Source organism: Podarcis liolepis (assembly GCF_965112155.1).
Source record: "Podarcis liolepis genome assembly, chromosome: 5".
Lineage (NCBI taxonomy): Eukaryota > Metazoa > Chordata > Lepidosauria > Squamata > Lacertidae > Podarcis > Podarcis liolepis.
Window position 1 is genome coordinate 29,955,167 of NC_139556.1, and position 24,822 is coordinate 29,979,988.

Sequence of the window (24,822 nt, forward strand, 5' to 3'; positions counted from 1 at the left end):
CTACCTTCTATTGAGCACCATTTCCCCATTTGCCTTCACATAGCACATTCAGTACACCTGCCTCCGAAAAAGTCTTCATTCAGTGTTGATCACTGATTAAAGAAACATTACCCACCCCACCCCACAATAACCTGTAATTTTATGAGTGGCTTGAGAGCACACCATTGTTTATTTGGTCCATAGGCCACAGTTTTAGTATCATTGACATTTAGTACCACTGTTTGGAAGGTACAATTTTTTTATTTTTTTTTAAATCAACCTTTTAAAATGTCTTGTCTATTTGGTTCTTTGCCTATTTGGGAGCGGCTTTAAAGCTATATTTGAAACAGGTAGCAAAAGAGATCCATTAATAGCAATTGTGTGTCTTACCATGCAATCCTAACCATGTTGACTCAGCTCTATTGAAGTAAATGGGGTCAAGATTCTGGCCTTAATAAATCAGACTTAGGCCTTAATTTTAATTTTGAATCCTTGCACAACCGTAATTTCTAGGATGGTTGTGGATAGTTCACACTCCTGTTGCTTCAGACTTCTTCACAGGAGTCATCACTTGACTCCTCTGTGGCTCCTGGCTGCAGGATGCTGGGAGAAACAAATCACAAGTCTTGGTGTGTCTGTCGGAACCTAGGCTTGGAATTTGTTTGCCCCAAACCAACCACGAGCCCAGGTTGGGATAAGATGACAAGTCAAGGCTTGTGGCTTCTCATATGGTATAGCCAGGAGGGAAGTGGGGGACTTTTGAGCAGTGTGCACCAACATTCTGCCTGTTTGAAGTAAACCATACTTACAGCATTAACAATGCTTTAATGTGCTGTGTGAACACAGCCCACTGGGAGTTCAGTGGGAGCTGCTGTTGATCTCTGTGTATAATCTCCTGCGTTTCTGCATGTAAACATACGCTTGGATTCTGATTTGACTACTGCTCACATGTACGGGGAACAGAAAGTTTTGTGAGGCAACCCGGATGCACACTACAGAGTTCAGTATGCCTTTTAGCATTATATATGGCTATTAATCTCACTGAAACCACGCTGGTGATACTACAGTAGTCAAACTAGTTCTTATGAAATGTATCTGACCAGAATAAATATTTCTGTGCATTCTAATCAAAGCTTTCCATCTGGGATCATTTTGTGCTGGAATGTAAAACCATTAATTAACCAACTGAGACCTGAGTCACTCCTGTAGGCAAGGAGTTGACATGATGAGTAAAAAAGGGTTCCTAGCCCTTAATGAGAACTGTCTACCTTTACAACACATATTTGAAACAAAATGCTTGCCTTTCCTCATATTGGGTGTTTCTCCCTATCAAGTCATAAGTGAATTAAAAACCTCTGCAAGTGCAAATTTAAGACTGCTTAGACAGAAGCAAAGGGGATTCCTTTTTAGGGTTGATGGGAAGGAAGGGGGTGAAATAAATGAAAAGCAACTTTCAAAGCCTGGTACATGATATAACCAAGATTAAATTGCAAAATCAAGATTAAATTGCAAAAATGCTGTTTTGATAGCATTTGTTGGTGTTACCCCATAATAGAGAGAAAGGTGTTCACATGTGGTCTAAAATAAAAGGGGATGACCGTTCTGTCCCTCCCCGCCCAATAGGCACCCCAGATCAGCATTTATTCTTGAACTGGAACCAGTTAAAGACAGAACTCCATAAGTGGCCCCTATGAGCCTTGGGATGAAAACTCCCATTGGTAACTGGGAGAGAGCCTTTCCCCACAAGCTCTAAGTTGTGTCCCATTCCTTGCATGAACAGTGGGGGGTGGGATGAAAAACAGGGCCAGTGGGCATGGCTGTGCTCTCCCCCTCAATATGTTTCCAGTCATGTGGAAGATAATGCAGGAAGTGAGTAAAAAACGACTTCCATCATGCTGTGTGTCTTTACCCTTGGTTGTCTATGAACTCATGCATTGAGGTCAGGGCAGTCAGCATCATAAAGTTTGTGGACTTCATGACTGCATACCCTGCAAGGTTTTCATAGATGATGACTCTCTAGTGTGGTTGAAGCTCTGCAGTTGTCTCGCTAAGGATTAGTGCTCCAGGAATATTCTGTATTGCTATCTGGGTAGGCATGTTTACATGTGCGTTTTATCTGAAACAGTGGCCTAGCAATGCCACTTGTCTGTGGCAGACAAGTTACAAAGAATCAGCTTAGCTCCAAGTTGGGTCTAGTCCCATGAATTTAAAGCAGAGAGGATTGTTTGTCTTCAGGATTTACTGGAAAGATACAGTGGCGTAGCATGGGTTGTCAGCACCCGGGGCAAGGCAAGTAATTTGCGCCCCCTAACCCGTGGATTTGCGCCCCTAATCCATGGATTTGTGCCCCCTAACCCTAACCCCCAGATGTTGCACCTGGTGCGGCCGGCCCCCCCTGCACCCCCCACGCTACGCCACTGGAAAGATATAATTGTCCTGTATATATTCACACATGTGCATTTACATGTTGTGTGCCAGCAGCAGATTTAGGGCAGTTCCCCCACACAGGGCACCAAGTTGAGGGGGTGCAAAAATAATGATAATGTTAATGATACCTATATTTGTATGGGTACCTACTGAGAAGATCCATAAAAAGCAACTGCACCAAAAGGAATTATTGTGAAAATAAGATATATTTAGGGGGGGGGGAGCACCAAAATATGTCTTCACCCAGGGAGCTCTGTTACCAAAGTCTCCCCCTGTTTGTGCATTTAATAGTTTCACTTTGAAAGACCAGGGACAGCATGTTGAAACCTGCCAAGGTGGCGTATGTCTTGTCCCAATACATTGACAAAATGCTCTTATAAACCACTCTCAAAGTATCCCCAAAAGGCAAAATCGGGACAGTGATATTCAAGGGATGAATATAAGGAAGTGAGGAACTAGGAATCTCCCTGGGAAAACAGGGGTAATTGAAATGTATGGGGATGTTTTCCATTTATTTCCATAGGCTTTGAAGCCAAGCCCAAGGTGAGCGGAGTTAAGGAAAAAAATAATACTACGTCAAGAGGCGCCATGCCCAAAATTACATGGTTGGTGTTTAAGGTGAAGTTCTGCAAAAGGGTTGATTTGTACTTCCTCGCGGCCTTTAAGTGATTATGCAACGCGAGTACAATGTTGCTAGCCAGCTTAATGCCTATCTTGTCAAATAATCCACAATAAGAGGCCACTCTTATATCTACGGCATGTTTTGTCTTGTGCATTAAAGCGAATGCAAGTGATCTGTCATTTGTATTTTGCTTGTGACAGAGTGAAAAGTCCTTTAACTTCAAATGGGAAGATTAGTAGCTGTTCAGTGAGTAAATATGTACACTTTCCTTTAGCAATTTTTGTTTGAGGGTTATTGGGTGTGTCCCCCGCCCCCGCTTTTTTGTTTGTTACATTCAAGGCTTTCTCACCTCCGTGTGGACCCATTGGAGTCGAAAATAAATTGGGCTTAGCTGCCTCTTTATGTTTCCTTTAATGACTCAAGCTGAGTGTTTGTATTTTAGGGAGTCTTAATTGCCTGACATTGAAATGGTCACACACAGGCTTTGAAGTTAACACCCCATTAAGTTAAAAGTGGGAAGTTCGTGCCTCTGATGGGGCCTTGTTGTTGGTCTGTATGGTTGCAAGACTCTAAACAAAACTCCCTGAAACTGCGCAGTGGTCCCATTTGTGCTGTGTTGCTGTTGGTAATTGCAGCAGCAGTGGAATGTTCATTTTTTAAAAAATATTGATCTCTAAAAGCTCAGATTCTCGGTCAGAGTGCAGCCCTGCCCAGATTTCAAACCTGAGGTCTTCTCTGTTGAGGAGCAAGGTGAGCAGGACCCTCCAGAAGATCTCCACATGGCTCCAACATACCCTCCATCGTTTCTCTGACGAAAATAGGGACATCTTATTCCATACCCTCCAACATTTAGGATGCCCTAATAAAAAGTGGGACATTCCGGGATCAAATCAGAAACTAGGACGGCTTTTGTAAATCCGGGCCTGGAAAATAGGGACACTTGGAGGGTCTGCTCCAATAACCCCGAGGGACCATTGGACTTGGACAATCCTGCCCCAGAACTGGAGGTCTCTTTATCATCTGGCAGGGTTTCTGGCCAGTTCCCTCTCTCACCCATCCACAATCTCCCCTATTTCAAGTCAGGCAAGAGGAATAGAAGGCTTTTACCAACACTCAGCACTCTTAACAAACTACAGTTCCCAGGATTCATTGTGGGAGGAAGCCTTGACTGTTTAGAAATGATACTGCTTTAAATGGATAGTGCAGATGGAGCTTTTGGTAAGTTGCTAGATCATATTATTTATTTAGCGGCATGGAATCCATAGCAGCTGCTTGTCATTTAGTGCCAAAGGTATTAGGTGTGAAATGTGGGAGGAGATATGTGCAATGGTCATGGGTGACTACTTTTACAGACAGTAACTGGAATTTGTAAACTGCATTTATTCTTCTTTAATGATTATTTTATTTTGTTGTTTAAGTTGTTTGTAATCCACCCAGAGAACATCATTCTTCATAGGCATATAAATACTGATTGCACACACACACACACACACACACACACACACACACACACACACACACTTTCCCCTGGGGTCACGAGGGATAGAGAACTGCTTTGCCAAAGAAATGGGGAGGGGAGGGGGCAGAAAAGAAGCTGAAAGTATATCCAGACTATCACTATTGTGCGGGATGGATTTGAGCGCATACTGGAACTTTAGGTTTGCACAATCAAAGTAGATTACAGGGCTGTGTCACCTTGCCACAACAAATTCTATATTTAAAAAAAGAACCAGTCTTTTTGCAGTTTGGAAAGTGATGCAGAAATGCATTGAAAAGTGTGGGATGAGCAAATGCCCAACAGGAAGACGTATAAACACCCCACAAGCTAATCAGGATGCATGCAGGACAAATGCTCACTGTCATAACAGACCTGCAAACAGATCAAAACAAATAGTCAGTAAAGACCAGATGCAGTCTAACTTCTGAATAAGCTTTGTGCAAGCAGATCAGCATGAATGCTCAATAAACAGGTCATCTGGAGGAACCTTGAGATTCTCAGCATGTTAAATGGCATTTAAATAACTAGAGACTGAACAGCTCACAGTCCCTGAGAATACCTACAGCCCTGATTGTAGTTTCGCCTTTTCACAGCATATTTAGAACAAGAAGAAAACTTGGAACATTATCGTACCAGAGGGATGCTGTATTTCTCATACCTGAAGATAATTAGCAATTTTTTAGCAGCATAATCTTCAGTCTAAATAGGCAATTAGACAAAATAATTATTTGCCTACAAGATGCTTGTAATAACTATAGTACCTGAAATGCTTTAGCTGCTGCCAATCCTAAATGTTTCTGGTTTTGTATCCTAGCAAGATGGCTAATTTTAAAGATTTTAATTAATTCCCACACTCCAAAGGATTTGATTTATGCTTACAAAGCCTTCGAAAGGCCTGGTCCTCATCTCTCTTCCCATGTTTTGTAGGTGAGGTCGGGAATGCACCGTTTACCCACAACCTTCCCGTGGGGGCTCATCATAGCTGAGCAAACCTAGTAATCATACATAATGGGTTGGAACATGAGGTTCACGAGTGGAACTCTATGCAGAAGTTCCCGCTCTTGGCAATTTTCATCAGGTTTCCTTTACGGAAGCTTGTTCCTCCCACTTACTTTAGAGCAGTGGTTCCCAATTAGCTAATTACTGAGGACCCCCTATTTTTCAAAAGCCAAGCCAAGGACCCCCTACTTTTGAAAAATTTGATAACTCTAAGGTAGTTAGCAAAGCAATTTTCTGAACAAAATGTGAGGTAGCCCGTAATAAGCAAAGGATTTTTGGTAAACTAAAAAACAGACCATAAAAATATTACTATGCAAAAATGACAAAAAAATAGTTGGGGGGAGGCAAGGGATGAGACTGCAGACCCCCTAGGTGCGTTCCACAAACCCTCAAGGGTCCCCAGACCCCTAATTGGGAACCACTGCTTTAGAGGGTGGGGGACTTTCTGCATACCCTCCAACATTGCTCCAATGAAAGCAGGAACATCCTATTCAATAATAACAATAATAATGGTTGTTGTTTCTTGTTTTGTTATTTATACCCCACGCATCTGTCTGGCTTGCCCCAGCCACTCTGGAGGGCTTCCAGCATATATAAAAACAAAATAGAACATTAAACTTTTTTTTAAAAAAAACAACCTTCCCTATAGAGGGCTGCCTTCAGATGTATTCTAAAGGTTGTATAGTTCTTAGCTCAGGGATCGCATAACTCCATACTCTCCAACATTTCTCCGATGAAAATAGGGATGTCCTAAGGACATTCCAGGATCAAATCAGAAACTGGGACGGCTTCTGTAAATCTGGGACTGGCCCTGGAAAATAGGGCACTTGGAGGGTCTGCTTCTGGAATGCTGAGGGAGGTGGCACAGGAAGTTGTGGGGAAAGAGGAAATAGGCAGGCATTGCCTCCCAGCCCTTCTGTGAGTGTGAACTTCCATTTGATCAAAGCCCCCCCTGTGGACAGGAAGGGCCATTCCATGAATGGAAAGGAGTATTTGTGGAAGGGCTGCGCTGGATCTAGCCCTCTGTATAATCCCCGGGGATGCGCACAAATCACACCAGAATGCTGATGCAGTGTGGCTGACCACAAATCATACACATTCTACACTCATAGTGTTTGCTTTGCCATATTCTGAGGTGTAGGCCTTGATTTTGGATTAATAATTAAAAGAAATGTGAAATTCCAGAAGGATTAATTTGAAGGTGAATTTGAAAACCCTAGATTTTGTTACCACTGTGCTTAAAACTACAGCTTTCTAAAAAGCTAAACACACATGAACACTGGTCTCATGACTCCTAGTGTGTAGATCATGCTTAAAAAATAAATAAAAATGATGGGGATTCTAAAATTAACTTCCTGGCAAATAAAAATGCACTACCATACTTCTAACAAAGTCAACCTTCACTTATTGATTGATGAGCCCATTTGACAAGTCACATTTCAGCAGACCTCATTGTTGCACTGTGTTGCAACAGGGACTTCTAGATTCAGATAGATTAGCACACAGAGACAAATGTTGCAATCTTTTTTTTCACTTGGGCAAAGCCTCCCAAAGATTTATATAAAATAATTTATCATAAAATGAGATTGAGAATGGCAAATCTATCTATATTTTAATTCAGAAGATGGGTTGCAGATTTTGACATATTAATTTATGCTGTTGTTGTTTTTTGGGCTTGCCGATCAGAAGGTTGGCAGTTTGAATCTCCGCAACGGGGTGAGCTCCCATTGCTCGGTCCCTGCTCCTGCCAACCTAGCAGTTCGAAAGCACACCAAAAGTGCAAGCAGATAAATAGGTACCGCTCTGGTGGGAAGGTAAACGGCGTTTCTGTGCGCTGCTCTGGTTTGCCCAGAAGCGGCTTAGCCATGCTGGCCACATGACCCGGAAAAACTGTTGGCGGACAAAACGCAAGCTCCCTCGGCCTGTAAAGTGAGATGAGCGCCACAACCCCAGAGTTGTCTGCGACTGCAGTTAACTGTCAGGAGTCCTTTACCTTTTAGCAACTCCTAGCACCCATGACAAACTACAGTTCCCAGGATTCTTTGGGGGAAGCAGTGCGTGTTGAAGTGAGGTACAGTGGTTCCTCAGGTTACATACGCTTCAGGTTACATACGCTTCAGGTTACAGACTCCGCTAACCCAGAAATATTACCTCAGGTTAAGAACTTTGCTTCAGGATGAGAACAGAAATTGTGCAGCGGTGGCACAGCGGCAGCAGGAGGCCCCATTAGCTAACGTGGTGCTTCAGGTTAAGAACAGTTTCAGGTTAAGAACAGACCTCCAGAACGAATTAAGTTCTTAACCCGAGGTACCACTGTACTAGCATTGCTTTAAATTTGTGGTGCAAATGGCTCTGTACTTTTATGTAGCTTCTGATATTTCAAGGTTCCACTTTTTATTAGATTTCTCAACTAAACCATGAATGTATTACGAAATAAATTTGGCAGGGAGTGTGTGTTGAGCTGGTAGGAGAAGGGAAATAGTTATTTTCACGGCAGTACAGAGTTTATAGTCTCTGTGTGTACTTTGTGTGTCTCAGAGTCTATGAGTATAAAGGTTGTATTCTCAATAACAGGATTATTCATTGATGATGTAGTAATGATTGTACTTGTCTTTTGGTTATTAAATTGTTTGCTTTGCTTGCTTTGAATGCCAACCAAAAGTTAGTCATAGCAATTCTTGGAAAGGATGTGAACAAACTGGTAATGGAAGCAATAATAATTTGGTCATAACAGCTACTTTGGAAAAGAGCACTTTAACCAAGGCCACATTTGATCTGGATCTCTGGGTTTTATGAAAAATAGCTGCTTATCATAACCTGTGCATTGCTGAGCGTTTTCAAAAAGCTGATGCTTAATTGTGCACAGACAGACGATCTTACGCAGAGGGTCCTTAAAATGCTGTGTGTGCATGTGTGTGTGTGTGTGTGTGTGTTTGCGGCACCTTGGCCCATTAAGTTTGCTTCATACATTATAGAATGAGAACATATAAGACATTAATGTGTGCAACAGATGATGGTTCTTTCTGGGGTGGGCAGGGACTGTAGTTAGCACTGGCTATCTTTTCAGACAATGTTTGATCAATTGACTTGGTTAAATATTGATCAAATAATGGTAATTTATAGCAGTAATTTATGAGAACTGTGACAAAGAAGAGAGAACAAGATGTTGATTCTAATTACCACAAACAAGTTAGTTAATAATTAGCATTTTTAGTGCTTTTTTAAAAAAGTGGTAAAAGCCCTTTACACACACTATCTAAAGCAAGAGCCGGGAACCTATATTTTGAACTGCCCTGGGATCTTCGGATAAATGGCGGTATATAAATAACAACAATACTGTAATAATAATAATGATGTTGTTGGACTTAAACTCTCACCACCAGCCCCAACCAGGGTGACCACAGGTCAGAGATGATGGGAATTGTAGTCCAGCAACATCTGAGGTGTGGGGGTCACAGGCTCCCCAACCTGATCTTGTACAATTCTTACAACACCCATTTGAAGTAGGGGCAGTATTGTTATCCCCATAATGTTAGACAGAAGGGGGTTGAGTCTGAGATCATAGTGGCTGGACTGAGGCTGCTTAGCAAGTCAGTGGCTGAGGTGAGATATTATCAAGGAATGGAAGTGCCAGCTCACACATTATTGTGCTTTTAGATACTATGCTCTGCCAACTCTCTAGGTACCCATTGCAACATACTTTGCAGTGTTGACAAGATTACCGACATTTAATACAGACAGAAAGTTAAGGCACTGTTTCCACGGTTTAGTCGAAGATCATAGAAAATGTACCTCTACTGTATCCTAAGCCCTCAATCTTGCCTTTTATTTTTGACCAAATATTTGATCGATATCTAGCAGGAGATGACTCCTTGTTCAAACATTTTGATTCACAAAATGGGGGAATGGTGTGTGTGTGTGTGTGTGTGTGTGTGTGTGTGTGTGTGTGTTTTAAGCCGCTTTCCCTCCCCAAAAGCAAAAGTCCTGGGGGTAACCTCTCATAATAGCCCTCCCCCATGTTTTCTTCATTTGGTTGGCCGTTAAGCAATATCTTATTACCAGAGGAATGCATGTGTTAAAACAGATGGGAGCCAGTTCATGCCTTTATCCTTCTGTAATAACAACCGTGTCTCCTTTTTGCCTTGTCTGAGGGCTGATTCACAGTCATGTATCTTCATCACTTGCTGATGTAACATCAGGTTATGATTTGCAGGGCTGGATGGCCCACCAGAGATAGGACACTGGAGGTAGAGCGTTTGTAGCCTTGAAAGCATTGTCTTCCAATGGGGCTGACTCAGGGAGCTTGCACTCAAGGGTTTGCACATGCATGAGTGAGCCATGCATGTGGCAGATGGTGTGGTGGGGCAGAGGCACTTGCCTGGCGGGGGAGAGGCAAGGTGCTGGGGAGGGTGGCATGGTGCAAATGCATTGGCAGGAACGCTGGAGTGGATTGGCCGTAACCGTTGCACTGTGCCGATCTCACCACCACCTTGTGGTTGGCAGTGGTGACTCACCTGCCGGAAGGTCACCTGAGTGCTTCTACCCTACCCCACTGTCGGCTGCTGCTGTTTAGGGAAGCTTTTAATGTTTAATAAGTTATTGTATTTTAGTGTTCTGTTGGAAGCCGCCCAGAGTGGCTGGGGAAACCCAGCCAGATGGGCGGGGTATAAATAATAAATTATTATTATTATCTGCTGTATACAAAGCATTATACAGTATAGTGTAACAGATCCTCCAAGTGTCCCTACTTCCCAAGAACAGTCCCAGATTTACAAAAGCTGTCCTGGTTTCTGATTTGATCCTGGAATGTCCCGCTTTTCCTTGGGATGTCCCTATTTTCATCGGAGAAATGTTGGAGGGTATGCAGCCCCCGACCCAAGGAGATAAGTAACTGTACAAGCTTTAGAAGACATCTGAAGGCAGCCCTGTATAGGGAAGTTTTTAAATGTTCAATGTTATGTTTTTATATATGTTGGAAGCTGCCCCAGTATGGCGTTCAAAGTGACAACCCAGTCAGATGGAATAGGACGTTGGAGGGTATGATGCGAGGCAGGGCGCTTAACATGGTACCCTCCAGATATTATTGAACTACAGCTTGTATCATCCCTGACCATTGGCCATGCTGGCTGGGGCTGATGGGAGTGGAATTAAGCCATATCTGGAGTGCCACATGTAGTCCATCCCAGGGGTGGTGGACAGAACGTTTTTGAGTTGGGCCACAGAGGCCCAGAGTCAAATCCCCATTCAGTGATGACCCATATTGTTTATCGTTGGGCCAGTCCCATATTTTAGCTGTGAATAGTGTTGGCTGGTCCCCTTTGCAACTGGTAGAGAGTAGACAGAGAGTCCAAGCAGCAGGTAAGGCCAGGAGCTATGACAGCCACTCCCTGACTGGTTGTAAGTAAGAAGGCAGACAGATGGTGGTGGGGCAATGCCCCATTTGCCCTAGATGGAATGGACTGTAATGATCATGAACCTACTTTACAAGTTTATAGTGAGGATAATAAACCCCATGGCTGCTACCAGAAGAGTTCCTGGGGGAAAGGGCAAGATAAAAATATGAGGTGGAATTTTGAAGTTGCAACAAAACACATAGGATGTAATCTTAATAATAATAATATTTTCCATTATTCCGCCTGTTTGGGAGTTCAAAGCACTTCATGTGCATTAGTTCAATAATGAATGCAAGGCAGGTTGATTTGAAGCTACAAATCCCCAGTTAATTTATTCTAGAGTTACTCCATTAAAATCACTGACTCCTCAGCACTCCCTGAGTTGCTGCATCCTGATTGTTTCAAGTGTCCGACTTAAATCATGGAATGTTGGTTTTGCTACTATAGCATTTTGCTCCTTTACTACCTTTGTGAGTTCTGTAAAAGACAGTTTTGCTTATTCATCATGGGTGAAACAAGCTGGTATTTTTCCTGGAAGGTTACAGCTCAAAGCGCTTATTTCATGTTTTCTATGTTGTAACACGATCTGTTATGATAATTTTTAAAAGAGAGAGAGGTACTTATTTCATGTGTATTCTCTGCAGGCTCAACTAAATTTAAGCAGCTTTTCTATAAAATATATGTTTAAAGGCAGGAGGGATGTGGGCAGGGGGAGTATTGTTAGTTTCTGATCTTGAAAACATGTGCAGGAAACCTGAGAATGTGCCAGTTTCTTTTGGTAGGAAACTTGTAGAATTTCTGTAGTATTTCTTTTGGGATTACATCACAGTTTCATTTAATTTTTAGGATAAGACTTAAATTCAATATTTGTATATAAGCCAGGGAAACTGTACCATAAACAGAGGAATTTTCTAGTGAGTCAGAGTTCCAGGAATCCCATATTTGCTTAAGATCATTTATGTGAGGACTAGCTAGAACCATTAGTCATCTGGCTATGATTTTTTTTTTAACCTTTGCAGGTTAATTGCATTTTCAAAAAGTGCACTTAAGGCAGTGCCCAGAATATATGTATATATCTCCTGATTTTGAATTTCTTTCTAGATATCAGGGGAGGCACATCCTATTTTGCCGCTTAAGGTGAATCAGGAAGTGCTGTTTGGCCCTGCTGCTCCTGCCACCATATACCCACTTTAGTCACTGCCCCATGCCCTGCCCCATCTGCTGCTGACAGAGAAGCAGCAGCACCACCGGTGCCAAATTTGAGCAAGGGCACACCGATTTGGGGTGAGATTTCACCCAAAACCATGTGAAATATTGAGTGCTCTGCAAGATCTCGCCATCCTTCCTAAAATTGGCACCGATGGCAGCGATGCTTCTCCACCAATGGCAGAGGCGAAGAAGGAGTTGGTGGGGCACCTATGGGCATGCTGTCTGGGGGACTTCTGGCGCCTGAAGCAGCCTCATGATTGGGCCAGCTCTGCCTGATATTCATGGATATACAGTGGTACCTCGAGTTACAAATACCTCAGGTTTCAAACGCTTCAGGTTACAAACTCCGCTAACCTGGAAGAGTTACCTCGAGCTGAGAACTTTGCCCCAGGATGAGAATGGAAGTTGTGTGCTGGTGGCGCAGCAGCAGCAAGAAGCCTCATTAGCGAAAGCACACCTCTAGTTAAGAATAGTTTCAGATTAAGAATGGACCTCCGGATCGAATTAAGTTCGTAACTAGAGGTACCACTGTACAGTATATATATTTTTTATCATGTAAAAAGTTGGCTTAAATAACAGATCCACTAAAAATGAAAATATCCACAGATGTGATGTTGCTATATCTATTGATGATGAAAAGCCAGCTTAATCTTTTAAGGCATTTACTATAGACGTATTTGAATGCGGGATCAGATTAAAGCAGAAAACACACAGATTTGTGGAATAGTGCTTTTGCCAATTTACTCCCTCCCCGATCAAATCAACTTGGCAAAGGAAGAAATAACCAAAGTAAAATGCTGCAATCTTTGAAAAAATCTCTGTAGCAATTGGCTGTAAGAGCTCTTGCTTCAATATATTGAATTAAGACCTTTGTAGCCATGGGCTCAGCTGCCAAGATGTCACAGAATGTTTATGAGCATTCCAACCACTCAAAACTTTAAAGCAAAAGTGTCAGCATATTAACCTAGAGACAGATGAGTTTGTGTGGTGTTGGGTGGAAGCAGTAGACAGAAATGGTGTTTATCAACTTTTAGCTTGTCTGTTGTGTAGTGGGCACAAGCAGATGTCAACCTCCCCACCGCCTCCTTTGCTCCCTCCATCCTGGTGAGCAACAGGGACCCACCTAACAGGAAACTAGAGTAGCAGCTCCACCCCACCCAGCGAGCCACTTCTGGTAGAGTGGCCTTGTGCCCTACTTTGCAGAGGACTTTCCTACATGAGAAGGACCCTTGGAGGCCAGACCTCTGTTTGAAGGAATCTTCTCCAAGAGCTATCTGGACCAAGTCTGGTTTGCAGATAGAATAATTGCAGGAAGGGAGAGCCAGAGGCCTTGAGGTTTCCCATCAAGAATGAACATCTGTTGAGCAGCTCACCTGGTCACTTTCCCCCAGTGTGGTGAGACGCATTGTATTTCCATTTTAATGATAGCTGTTTTTTCCAAATTTGCACCTCTATGTAGAAAGTAGGTGTTCTTAAAATCTGCACTCTCTTTTTGACCTTTCTTTGTTGTGGTGCATTGCCTCTTTTTGGTATTTAACTGGTGGCCACCCTATGAAATTGTTGTTGGTATGTGAATGCTATTTCTGAGCACTGTGTGGGTGATGTGCGTGAATGTGTCTGAGAAAGCGAAAGAGGAAGAGGTACAGGAAAAGTTATTTCACACAAAAGCACGCACCCACAAATTTACCGATCTCCTCTTGGTTAGGATGCTCTGTTTCAGTGGTGGTGAACATGAACCTGGCAAAAGCTTTATGGAAACGGCTGTGAGCAGACGTCACAGACTCAGAGCAGTAACCTTTGCCGTGTATTGCGGAGCCAAATGTGACCCTCTCTTGGTTGTCTCTTGCAGGATGAAGTTGTTGCTGCTTCAGAGAAGGTCACGGTGAAGCTCGAAGACTTGGCCAAATGGGCCCAGGCAGATTTCTCCAAATGGAAACGTGGACTCCGGGGTGAAGCCATTAGACCTACGGAACTGGGAAAGAATGGCCAGAAGGAAGCGCTGGGCAGGTTCAGGCAAACCACACACAACAGCGGCCTCAACTTTAGAGACATTTTGAAGGAAAAGGCTGACCTTGGTAAGTACACAGTTCACCTCCTATGTGATGGGTGCTGTGACTCTTGGCTGGACAACTTTTCCATTGCGCTTGTCTGTTGGATAAAGAGGCATGTGGCTGGGATCTAAAGAATCTGGCAACCATCTCCGCTACCCCAAGGTCTCTTTGTGATTGTGTAGCTCAAATAAAGCTCATCCCCCTCTGCACACGCAGTATTATACATCAAGCTGCTATATAAGGAGCTTCTGACATCAGGTTGTAATATTGCTCGAGGGGTCAGCAGGGCAAAGATGGGAGGTGGGGAGTTTTAAAATAACCCTACTAGGCATGCCTAAAGTAGCTCCTTTGATGTCATCTTGTCAGAGCCGGTGTAAGACGTCTTACCACCCGAGGCGTCCCATTCCGTACACAGAACTTGACTAGACTGAAGTTAATGGCTACTTCAACACTGGTGACAGGACGGCATCCTTCACCACCCTCAAGGGAAAGGAAACAGGTTGCAGGACACATGCAGCTCTGTCCTCCAAGGCACAGGAATGGCCAGATTGCTTTGGGGGATCAGGAGGATGTCACTGTTGCCCACCCCACATGTTCCAGCCACCTGAGGTGGTCACCTTGCTCTGCCTAATATTAGGGCCGGTCCTAGATACCATGTAACTTGATGGTCACACACTCTGACTTCAAGGAATGATGGGTCCCGTAGAACTATCTGTTTCTCTTTTGCTCTGGGATCCAACATGGCAAAAAGAATCTGTAGAAAAAGCTGAACCAAGGTGTTTTTTTGTGGCCCGGGTTCCTTCCCACTGATTAACACGAGACATAATAAAAAGTTATTCTATGTCGTACACCATCCCCAATGAACCCATTGTTGCTGAAAGTCCCCTCAGTTTCAGCAGTTTCAGCTGTATCGTTGATGCCTGCCATTTCTACAACAGAAGCCCCCTTCAGAGTGCTGGGATACCCAGAACACACCAACACAGTGTCTTGACCTACTTGTGCAGTTCTTTGGATGCGCATCATAGATTTTATCACTCCCACCCCTGTCCTGCGCATTACAGAAGGGGAAGTGTATTGATTCCACAGTTGAGTTGCAAGAAGCTGTACCTGCCCAGTTGTTTTTGTTTTTGAAAAGGTGATGTTTAAATAGCTCCAAGGGTAAGCCATAAATAGGAGATAAGAAATTAAAAGTGAAAATGCATGCCTTGCCATCCCGGTGAGACAATTGCCTTCGGCGTGTATTGAATACAAGGTTAAGTTGTTACTGGGTATAAATAGATGCAGCGTTGTTGACAGGAAGTTATATATCTATATATATTGTATCTATATAAAGTATACATTTCTTTAGCGGTATTTAGACCAGGGACTGTCTGTGCAGGGTCTTGCAATTTGTTACTAGGCTACCAGTGTGCCCCACTTAGAATCTGTACATGCACTGTTGCATCAAGGGCATTTGAGGAGGCCGTTCTTTGGAAATTCCATTGCAAACCGACGTGATTTTCATCTCTTGTTCTAATGTGCAGATTAGAACATAGTCACCCCTTGGATTTCATTCTTTGTGATGCAGTTCTCGGCTCAAAAAGAGACAAATGCATCAACTTGTGTTTAAAATGCATATATTTTATATAAAATACATTTAGAAATGTTTATTTTGCAAGACGCATTCAGAAAGATGTGTTTGAATTCTCATTTCAGTGTGAAGGTCTGTGCAATTATTATTATTATTTTTAAAATGCCATTTGTTGAGCAGGTTTGTGAATGAATATTTGCTAAAGTGACATAGGCTAGAAATAGATTGGCCCATCCCTAAGATGAAGTCTGGTGTGATTTTAAAAAAAAATACATTTAGACCAGTAAACTGAGGATGTGAGAGTAAATCAAACAGTTCACGGAGTAATCAGAAGACGGGCAAGAAATGTAAAGTAATTTTGGTCCCTTTCAGCCCTCTGTTGGAACTTACTTTTTCATCCCAATTAAATTCTATTAGACTTTTCCCATTTCAGGATAAATCTTACTCTTTGTGGCTTTTGACATTCAAATAGATAGTGTTTTCCCTTTGAAAGAATGAATGTTGCATCCCTTCTGCTATTTTACACATCTTTTTGTACCTACTGCTCCCAGATACATGGTTGTTATGCCATCGCTGTGTTTCTGTTGTGATTCTGCAGGAGGATGGAGAAAGCATGGAATGTGGTGGTATTGGGTGCAGAATTCAGTTTCTTGAGAACATCATCTTTCTTTTCTTTTTTAAAGGTTTCTAGTCCTTATGAACATACTTTTAAAACTTTGCAGTCAGTGCTTGCTCAAATCTTAACAAGAGGGGTGACAATAATATTTTGAACGACTGACAGCAGAGTTTTAGCATTTTTCATAGCTCCTTATGCTCCCCTATGACTAGCAAAAAGCCATAATAAATTATGCAAAATAACGTAATTTAGCCAAATTCGCGTAATTCATAGAGGGCGCAGAATCCAGATGTTCTTGGTACAGAATCTTTGCTGCCAGGAAATTTAATGTTAATAAAGTGCACATAGCCCTGGGCTGGGTGCACCTTAAGCCCTTCTGGTATTAGCACATGTTAACTGTGCCATTATGTCCTATTTTAATTAGCCTTAAGGGTGTTTATCTTTTTCTGGATCGTGCCCGGTAGCTGGGATTGAGAGCTCCCAACTGCATCTGTTAAATCTGGGAAGCAGTACTGTGTGTTCTGGCATGCTTACTTAGAAGCAGGTTCTAAGCCTTTGTGGTAGGTGCTTCCAAATATGGCAGCCTTCCTATACACATTGAGCTGAGAGTAAGCCCACTGAGTTCCATGGGGTTTACTTTAGGGTAGTCATTGCATCGTAAATGCGTATAGAATCACGGCTCCGTAGCTGCAGCAAGTCTTGATGTTTGTCGAGACTTCACACAAACTGATGCCACCTCCAACAGTCTGAGAATTGTGTGGCTGCTATGCAATCGGTGGCGCTGTGGGTAAAACCTCAGTGCCTAGGACTTGCCAATTGCATGGCCGGCGGTTCGAATCCCCACGACGGGGTGAGCTCCCGTTGTTCGGTCCCAGCTCCTGCCCACCTAGCAGTTCAAAAGCACCCCTAAGTGCAAGTAGATAAATAGGGACCGCTTTATAGCGGGAAGTTAAACGGTGTTTCTGTGTGCTGCGCTGGTGCTGGCTCGCCAGTTGCAGCTTCGTCACGCTGGCCACGTGACCCGGAAGTGTCTTCGGATGGCGCCGGCTCCCGGCCTCTTTAGCGAGATGAGTGCGCAACCCTAGAGTCGGTCACAACTGGCCCGTACAGGCAGGGGTACCTTTACCTTTACCTTTATGCAATCGGTATACATTCATCTGAGTATAACTTTCCTTCAGAAGCATGATAGATGTTGCATGCAGTGGTGGACCTTGGGGTCTCGAGTTTTAGTGGCGCCCCCTGCCCCTTGCGCTCGCATCCCCTGCATTATTGAGGAATAAATTTGTTCCGCTAGTGCTGGAGGCTTAAAGAAGCAAGGGATGGGAATCAGGAGATAAAGGCAAGGTGTCAGGGAACAGGAACAATGAAAGACACCAGGTCCTGTTGTTGTGGGTTATTGGGAGACAAGCTGGAGGCAGCAACTTGGGCTAGCTCCTCTGTATTTAACACGAAAATAAACTAAAGCAGGGATAGCCAATGTGGTGTGTCTTCCCCTTCCCCCCAATACTGCATACCATCTAACATTTTGAGGTGGAAAACCAGGATGCCATCTTGTGGGGCGGTGACCCGTGCGAGATTGTGGCCCCCAAAATGGCTGCTGTGCTCTCTGTGTCGTTTGGTTTGGACTACGACTTCTATCCAGTCTTAGCCAGTGTGGCCAATGATCAGGCATAATGGGAGTTTTATCAGGAGGACAGCACATTGGCTACCCGTGAGGTAAAAGGTCTGGCCTAGCCCCTGTCCCCCTCTGTTCCTTTACTTCAGAGAAACCTCATCCAAGTCCAAGGCGCAACTTTGTAGTAAGGGCGTTGTGGATTGGTGTGCATAAATAAGGCTATTTCTTTCATTTGTTTATCAAAATAACAGAAAAGCAACAATACTGTGCAGATAAAAATAGATTTGGTTGTGGAATGTATTATTCATAATGAGCATGGGAACCTGTTTTTCCAGAAGAATTGGTCTGATTAAATCACTCACTTGTAGGGCCTTTAGTTGTGTGGGTTTTTGTTTTGCTTTGTTTTTGTCTTCAAAATCATTGAAAGGGTTTTTTTTTAAAAAGCAAATGAACTTGCATATCCATATTTGGTAAAGCAGAAGAAAATAGCTGACTGATGGGTTATTCATTTTCCAGATTTTTTCGCAACTATGCAGTGCAAACGTGTCTATTAAAGATGGGGAAGTTGATTTTTTGAAAAATACATATGTATCTTCATTGCTTGGTCTACCGTCTGCAAAAGGGGAAAATCAAATTATTTTATATAACACTGCTTCTTACAGAGTTCCTTTAAGTGAAGTATGAAAGCTGTAGTGTAAGCTTTATAGGCCTATAAATATGTCATTATAGCTGGACTACATTTATATCCTCTGGATTGGTGTTTAAGCCAAGAAAATATGTCTCTGCAGGTTGGTTGTTTTTTTTATTGAAACCCTTTGAGGCATACAACAAAATGTGTTTTAGGATAAGGTTATTAAAACAGCATTTTCATTTTTATTATTTTTTTGCAGTGGGCTCACTGTCAATTACACCACCACAAACTGTCTGTGGATAGGCAGTTATGAATGGCTTCATCGCCAAACATGCCTTTAGAAAAAGAAAAAAAGACAGAGGATTCAGAACTGAGATGGTTAGGAAGAGGTGTAGGGGAATTACATAATTTAGCTCTCAAGGGCTCAATTTATTGGGGTGCTGTAGTATAGCCAGTTTGTGCCGTTTGAACTCGTGCTGTGCCAAATATTTGTCTTGTGGTGTGTGTGTGTGTGTGTGTGTGTCCCCACACACTTTTGAATATTCTCCATGGGTTTACGAGAAGAGAAATTTAACATTATGCTGGGGGAAAGAAACTTTTGGAGAAATTCTCAGGGGTGGGGTGTAGCTTTTGTTCTGTATAGCTTATTTTCAAGGTGGCCAAGGGGTCTTTTTGTAAATGACTTTTCTTTCATTCTGCAAAGCATCTCTGCAGTGGCCTGAACCTCTCCAACGATTTGTGCTTCACTTAAAAAGAAAGTCGTTGACTGTACCGGTCTCATCTCCCCCAAATAAAGGTTGAGAGGAAGACCTTGCAGGGCAACTTCTCCCGCTGGGGCTTTTTAAGATCAGGGATTACAGGCAATTGGGAAGGCTGGAGAAACATCTGCTGGAAGTCTTCTGCCATCTCTCAAGAGCAAGAGAAGCTCAACCTTACATCCACCATGAGAAATAGGCATAAAGATCAAAGCCTCTTCCGTAGAGGAGGAAAAATTTCTAGAAATTTGATCGCTGATTTCAGCACGACACCAGCTTAAACTCACATATTTGTTTGGTTTTCGTTTGAATGACTGAAAATCGTTACTTATGTGGGTTCAGACAAAAGTCCATGATATCTCTGGTTCAAAAGTTGAGGATATGTCTGCACCACAGTTTCTCTGGTGTTTCAGCTTAAAAATGGTGTGAATCCTCTTGTGGAAAATGCACATTCCTTCCTCCCGCCCCCCCTTTGAGGTACCCCACACTGGTGTCACAAACTGGGTTTCGTACTTTGTTTGATCCTGTGATGATTGCTCCATCTGTATATGTAAAAGAGACAGAAAACCAGTTATCAGCATGTGAGCATATTCTGTATGTTGGTTTGGACATCATGGCAAAGCAGCATCGCAGCAAAGTGTGGGTTGTGCTTGCGGTCCAACGTCACAATTGGAAGTGGGATTCCACTTCTCATTTGGAGAGCAAGCTCAAGCCATAGTTCGCTGGTTTTAATGTTATGGCAAACTATGGGTTGTCTAGGTTAGGAAATTGAGGGCACAGGCAGAACAAGGCTGATTCAATCACTAAAGTAGGATTCAGCTACCAGCTGTAAACTAACCCAGTATGTAAATTTATAGAGGTTGTCATTGTATCCAGGGCTATCATCGCACCCTTTTAGATAGGGCTGTGTGGCTGTGCCTTGGACGTTGCACAGCAAATCATTAGACGTTTGTTTCTTACCTGTTAACTGGTTGCTGCTCACACACACAAGACCAGGCCTATAAACAACCACTTAGCTGCTCATTTGTGACAAGTATTTTTTTCATTAAAAAGAAATAAATCATAAATTGAATGAACATTGGCTTAAATTATTCCTATCGTGCCACAGGTACCTGACACCGAAATGTGTCTGCAAGCAGGTTAATGTGAAGTAGAATTGTTAGACCCTGCTCTGACCACATTTTTTAACTTTCTCTTTCTATTCTTGACCTCTCTTCAGAGTGATAAGAAAGCTAAAGAAAGAAAGTGCTAAAACCAACAACCCTTCACCCATTATGTAAAATAGATTCCTAATAATGTATAAATAAATCATAATATCCATGTTCTGTCTAATGATCAGTTGGAGTAAATTAATACTTTAATGAGTAGACTGATGGGTTGTTTCCTTAGCTGCAGATTTGAAAACTGGGTTTTTGAATTGGACAGTCGTTGGCAGTCTCCCTGGGTTTTACTGTTGGTGGCATTGTTCTCTTGCTCTCAGTAACAAGTTTTAAGCTGATTTTGCAGGCAATGGCTTAGTTAATTGTGAGAAGCTACTGTGTTTATTAAATGCCCTGACAACCACCACTCTATCAATACTAGACCCTTTGGCTCTGTCCTTGAGGAAGGCTAACCCCTTTGTTGTGCATTGAACTTTCATATTCTTGACTCTACTTTTTATAGGTTCTTGCCCACAGCATCTGAACCTGTCCGTGACACACTTGTTAGTTTTTAAGGTACCACAAAACTCCTTGGGTGTTTTGTCCCTCTGCTGAGATATTGCATATGCTTGTTTGTTTTAATCGCTGTAATTGTTTGTTGTAATTGTTTGATTGGTTTAAAGTGGAGCTGTTAAATTGAACTAATAGTTAACTATTTCCATAGTTTAATGAGCTGACTGCCCTTAGTTTTGCAAATTGAAACTGGCTTCTTTAATTGCTTTTTAATGTTCTCAGAAAACCATGTTTGCATAAGTATGTTTGTTTACTGCATTTTTTATTCCACCCTTTCTCCAGTGAGCTCATAGTGGCAGTTATGGGTCCTCCCCCCCTTGGCAGACTTTATGAATGCACGTCAGTCTATTAAAAAATATTGTCATATCATGCATGCTGCTCAGTCCATACATTGTATCTTAAGTTCACTGATTTAAATATGTCTGTTATGAGTATTGTCAACAGTTCCTTCTTTTGACCTTTTCTGAGAAAACAGTGTACAAATGTCCCACTTCTAGACTTCACTAATAAACATGGTACTATATAAAAAGAGTTGCATGAAAGCAGCTGGCAGAAATAAAACAAATATAAAGCAACAAGCAGGGAACTAAAAAGCCTAATAAATTTCTAAATAGGGCCTCACCTGGTGCCAAAATGACATGAAGATGGGTGCCCAGCAAGCCTTCTTGGGGAGAGCACCCCTCCATCAATAGACCACACCACGGAGTAAGCCTAGGCTGCCAGATAGTGTCTGACTGACCCAGTGCTGAGAGCATTTGTGCCTTGGGCCTAGCCCAAGCAACCCCCAAATTCTATATGTGGTTTTAATAGTTTCATGTACCGATTTGTCGAGATTTTTTTTTTTTTTATCTGTGCGCACTAGTCTCTGATTCGGTGCCGGAGGCATCAACATTTGTCCTCCTTGTTGTTGTCTTTAGGACTTACAATGATTCTTTCATTTCTCCTTTATCACATTCCTTTTTCAATCTAAATCTTGTGGTTTAACTCAACACATTGATTTTCTGCTCAGCTGAATGTCTCCCATGGAGTTTGGTTCTTTCTTTGGGTGATTCACTGGTAAGTCATCCATTTTAAAATAACTTCTTTTCCTCCTCCCATTTAGCTCCCCCACCCCAATGTATTTTACTTTCTTTAGATTTTGTTACTCTTATCAAAACCCTCATCAAGTCTTGGTAAATCTGTGGTGTCTTTTCACCAACTCTTTTGTAAAGGACCGTATACAAATAGAACTGCTGTAATAATATGGATAGGAGTCGCCGGTTTCAATTTACTGGCGTTTTTGTTTTGTCTCTTTTGGACTAATGTAGTGTGTTTGTTTTTAAAATGTTGCTTCACATTGTATGCTATAGATATGTTTCTTCCACAATGGGGAGAATGCTGTTGGCACTTGGGTCTTGCTTGTGAGCTTCCCATAGGAATCTGGCCACAGGATACTGGACTAGGTAAGCCTTTGGCCTGATGCAGCAGTGCTGCTCTTGTTGATATTCAGAATTCAGAATTTGTTTGGACTATAAATACCTCAGAGACCACCTTCTCTTTAAATTGCTGGTGTCTGTTTAATTGATTGTACCATCCATGCATCACGTCGAACACCGAATGTACATAAAAAGGCTTCTTGGTAGCTGCTCCACCATTTGTGGAGCTCATAGGCTTGAGTTTATGCTCCTGTCTTCCATTTGTCAAAGTCTGTGCCTGCATATAGGAGCTGTAAATGTTTCTTCTTTGGGTTGGCAGTCAATGGCTAGGATTAAACAGGTGTGGGGTACCTGAAATTTCACCAGATATTTTGTGTGTGTGTGTGTGTCAAAATAAAAAAATTCCTTCCAGTAGCACCTTAAAGACCAACTAAGTTAGTTCTTGGTATGAGCTTTCGTGTGCATGCACACTTCTTCAGATATATGTTTTGTTCTTGTATGCTTTTACTCTTGAAGTTCTTGTGTGTGTGTGTGTAATTGTTGCAAGGCTTAAGTTTTATGGGGAGATGTCTGTACACAGTAACATGGCAGACATGTGCTAGGCATCTGTGGTCAACTGAGTCTCCTTTCTCTCCCCCCATTTTCTGCTTCAGTTTTTCTCTCCATTTTTCGCAGGCGACCTTGCTTCCTGCCCCTTAACATTTTTTTGCTTATTCTACATCTCTTCATTCCGTTAAGTGTAACAGTCAGAATTCTATGGCATCAAGTTAATGCTATCATTCAATAAATGTGTTTGTAGCACGTAAGTCTGGACCTTGTAGATTAGCCCTGAAATCACAAGATGATGGTAGGACAACTTGGACATCTATGGAGGCCATAGTTCAGTAGGAGCACAAATACTTGCATGCAGATGGTCTCAATTCCAATCCCTGGATGCCTTCAGTTAAAGGACCTTGGATAGCACTAGGCTATATACAATACAACATGAACCAAGTCTTTGACCCAGTGATAGTGAAACTCCAAAGAAGCAGTTAACATGTGGTTTTATTATCTCTATAGGTTTCACCCAAGTAGTATTTTCTGTCTTGTTATGAAGGTTAGTTAACTTTCCCCACCCCCAGATTTTTCAGGGCCACAACTGTACCTTCAAACCAAAGCGAATGGCAGGATTTGCCTGTGGTTATGTTTGGCCATGTGCTCTTTGAATCCCCCTGGACTACTCAGTTGCCTAGTGAGAATTTGGATGATTCAAGTACTGTTGATTTTTAGCTTCTCCAGGGATGCAATATTTCATGAGTTTCAACACCCATGGCAGTGGTAGTATATTTAAACCAATTTGCCCTTGACTGGCCCTAGATGGCCTACTTATTGTCTTGTCTGAAGCCCCTTTTCAGTTTGTGATATAAAATCATTGAGGGAGAAAGTTCAGCCTACCATGTTTTGCTCATCAAGCTGAGCTCATCAAATTGATAGAGTCAGTATTTAATCTCCTGTTTTGACATCCTTCCAAACTGTTCTCGTCTGTAAATTACACAAGATACGAATTCTCGGTGTGCTAATATTTTGTTTGCATTATCATTTATCTTGATTTAAAGCCTAACCTATTCCAAAGGCCTGGAGCGGGAATAAAAGTATAAAACCTGCAGCAAAACAGAGTAAAAGCCAAACACGTTAAGATACAGTACATTGAAAGTCCCTGACCCTGACCCACAGCCAACACTTTTGTGATGGGGGCAGACTTAGTGGTATATTGGCAGAGCCTCATAAGCAGTGCAAAATGGTGCAGCATAAATTCAAATGGTGTAATATGTTTAAATTGAAGTGATGAGGAAATCACTATGTAATTAACTGATCTCTCCAAAATTCCTTAAAAGAGCACCATCAAGTTCATACCAGTCGTCACAGTGTCTTTGTAATCATTGGTTGATAATGTAAGAAGGTTGGAGCAAGTTTACTTCCTGCTGTGGTTAGTTTACCACAAATAAAAGGACTAGAAACTTTAAAAAATAAAAATGGAAAATTCAGGGAATGGGCTTGGAATATTGGAGTGGACACCCCTCTGCCCCGCTGCACTTAACTTTACCATCTCTGATTTTTCAAGGAATGTAAATACACACCTGAATATATTGTTTTACCTTCTAGCTTGATTTAGATGGAGCTCTCAAGCTGCAATATATTGCTATTGACTTATGCAGGACCTTCATTATATCCAATGTTGGTTTCCTTTCTACCCCTATAATTCAGTTTGTAGTTTCTAGGCCGTGTGTGTGTGTGTGTGTGTGTGTGTGTGTACACACACACACACACACACACACACACGTTGTTGGACT

General features: G+C 42.3%; 1 protein-coding gene across 3 annotated transcripts in view; it reads left to right on the forward strand.

The window, feature by feature from the left end:
• The window catches only part of ARID5B (AT-rich interaction domain 5B), a 182,715-nt gene that overhangs the window by 21,103 nt on the left and 136,790 nt on the right, over nt 1-24,822 (forward strand). For all 3 annotated transcript variants that reach the window (XM_083502392.1, XM_083502393.1, XM_083502394.1), the window contains exon 3: nt 13,977-14,202. In XM_083502392.1, coding sequence (XP_083358518.1) covers nt 13,977-14,202 — 226 coding nt within the window. The remainder of the gene's footprint in view (nt 1-13,976; nt 14,203-24,822) is intronic.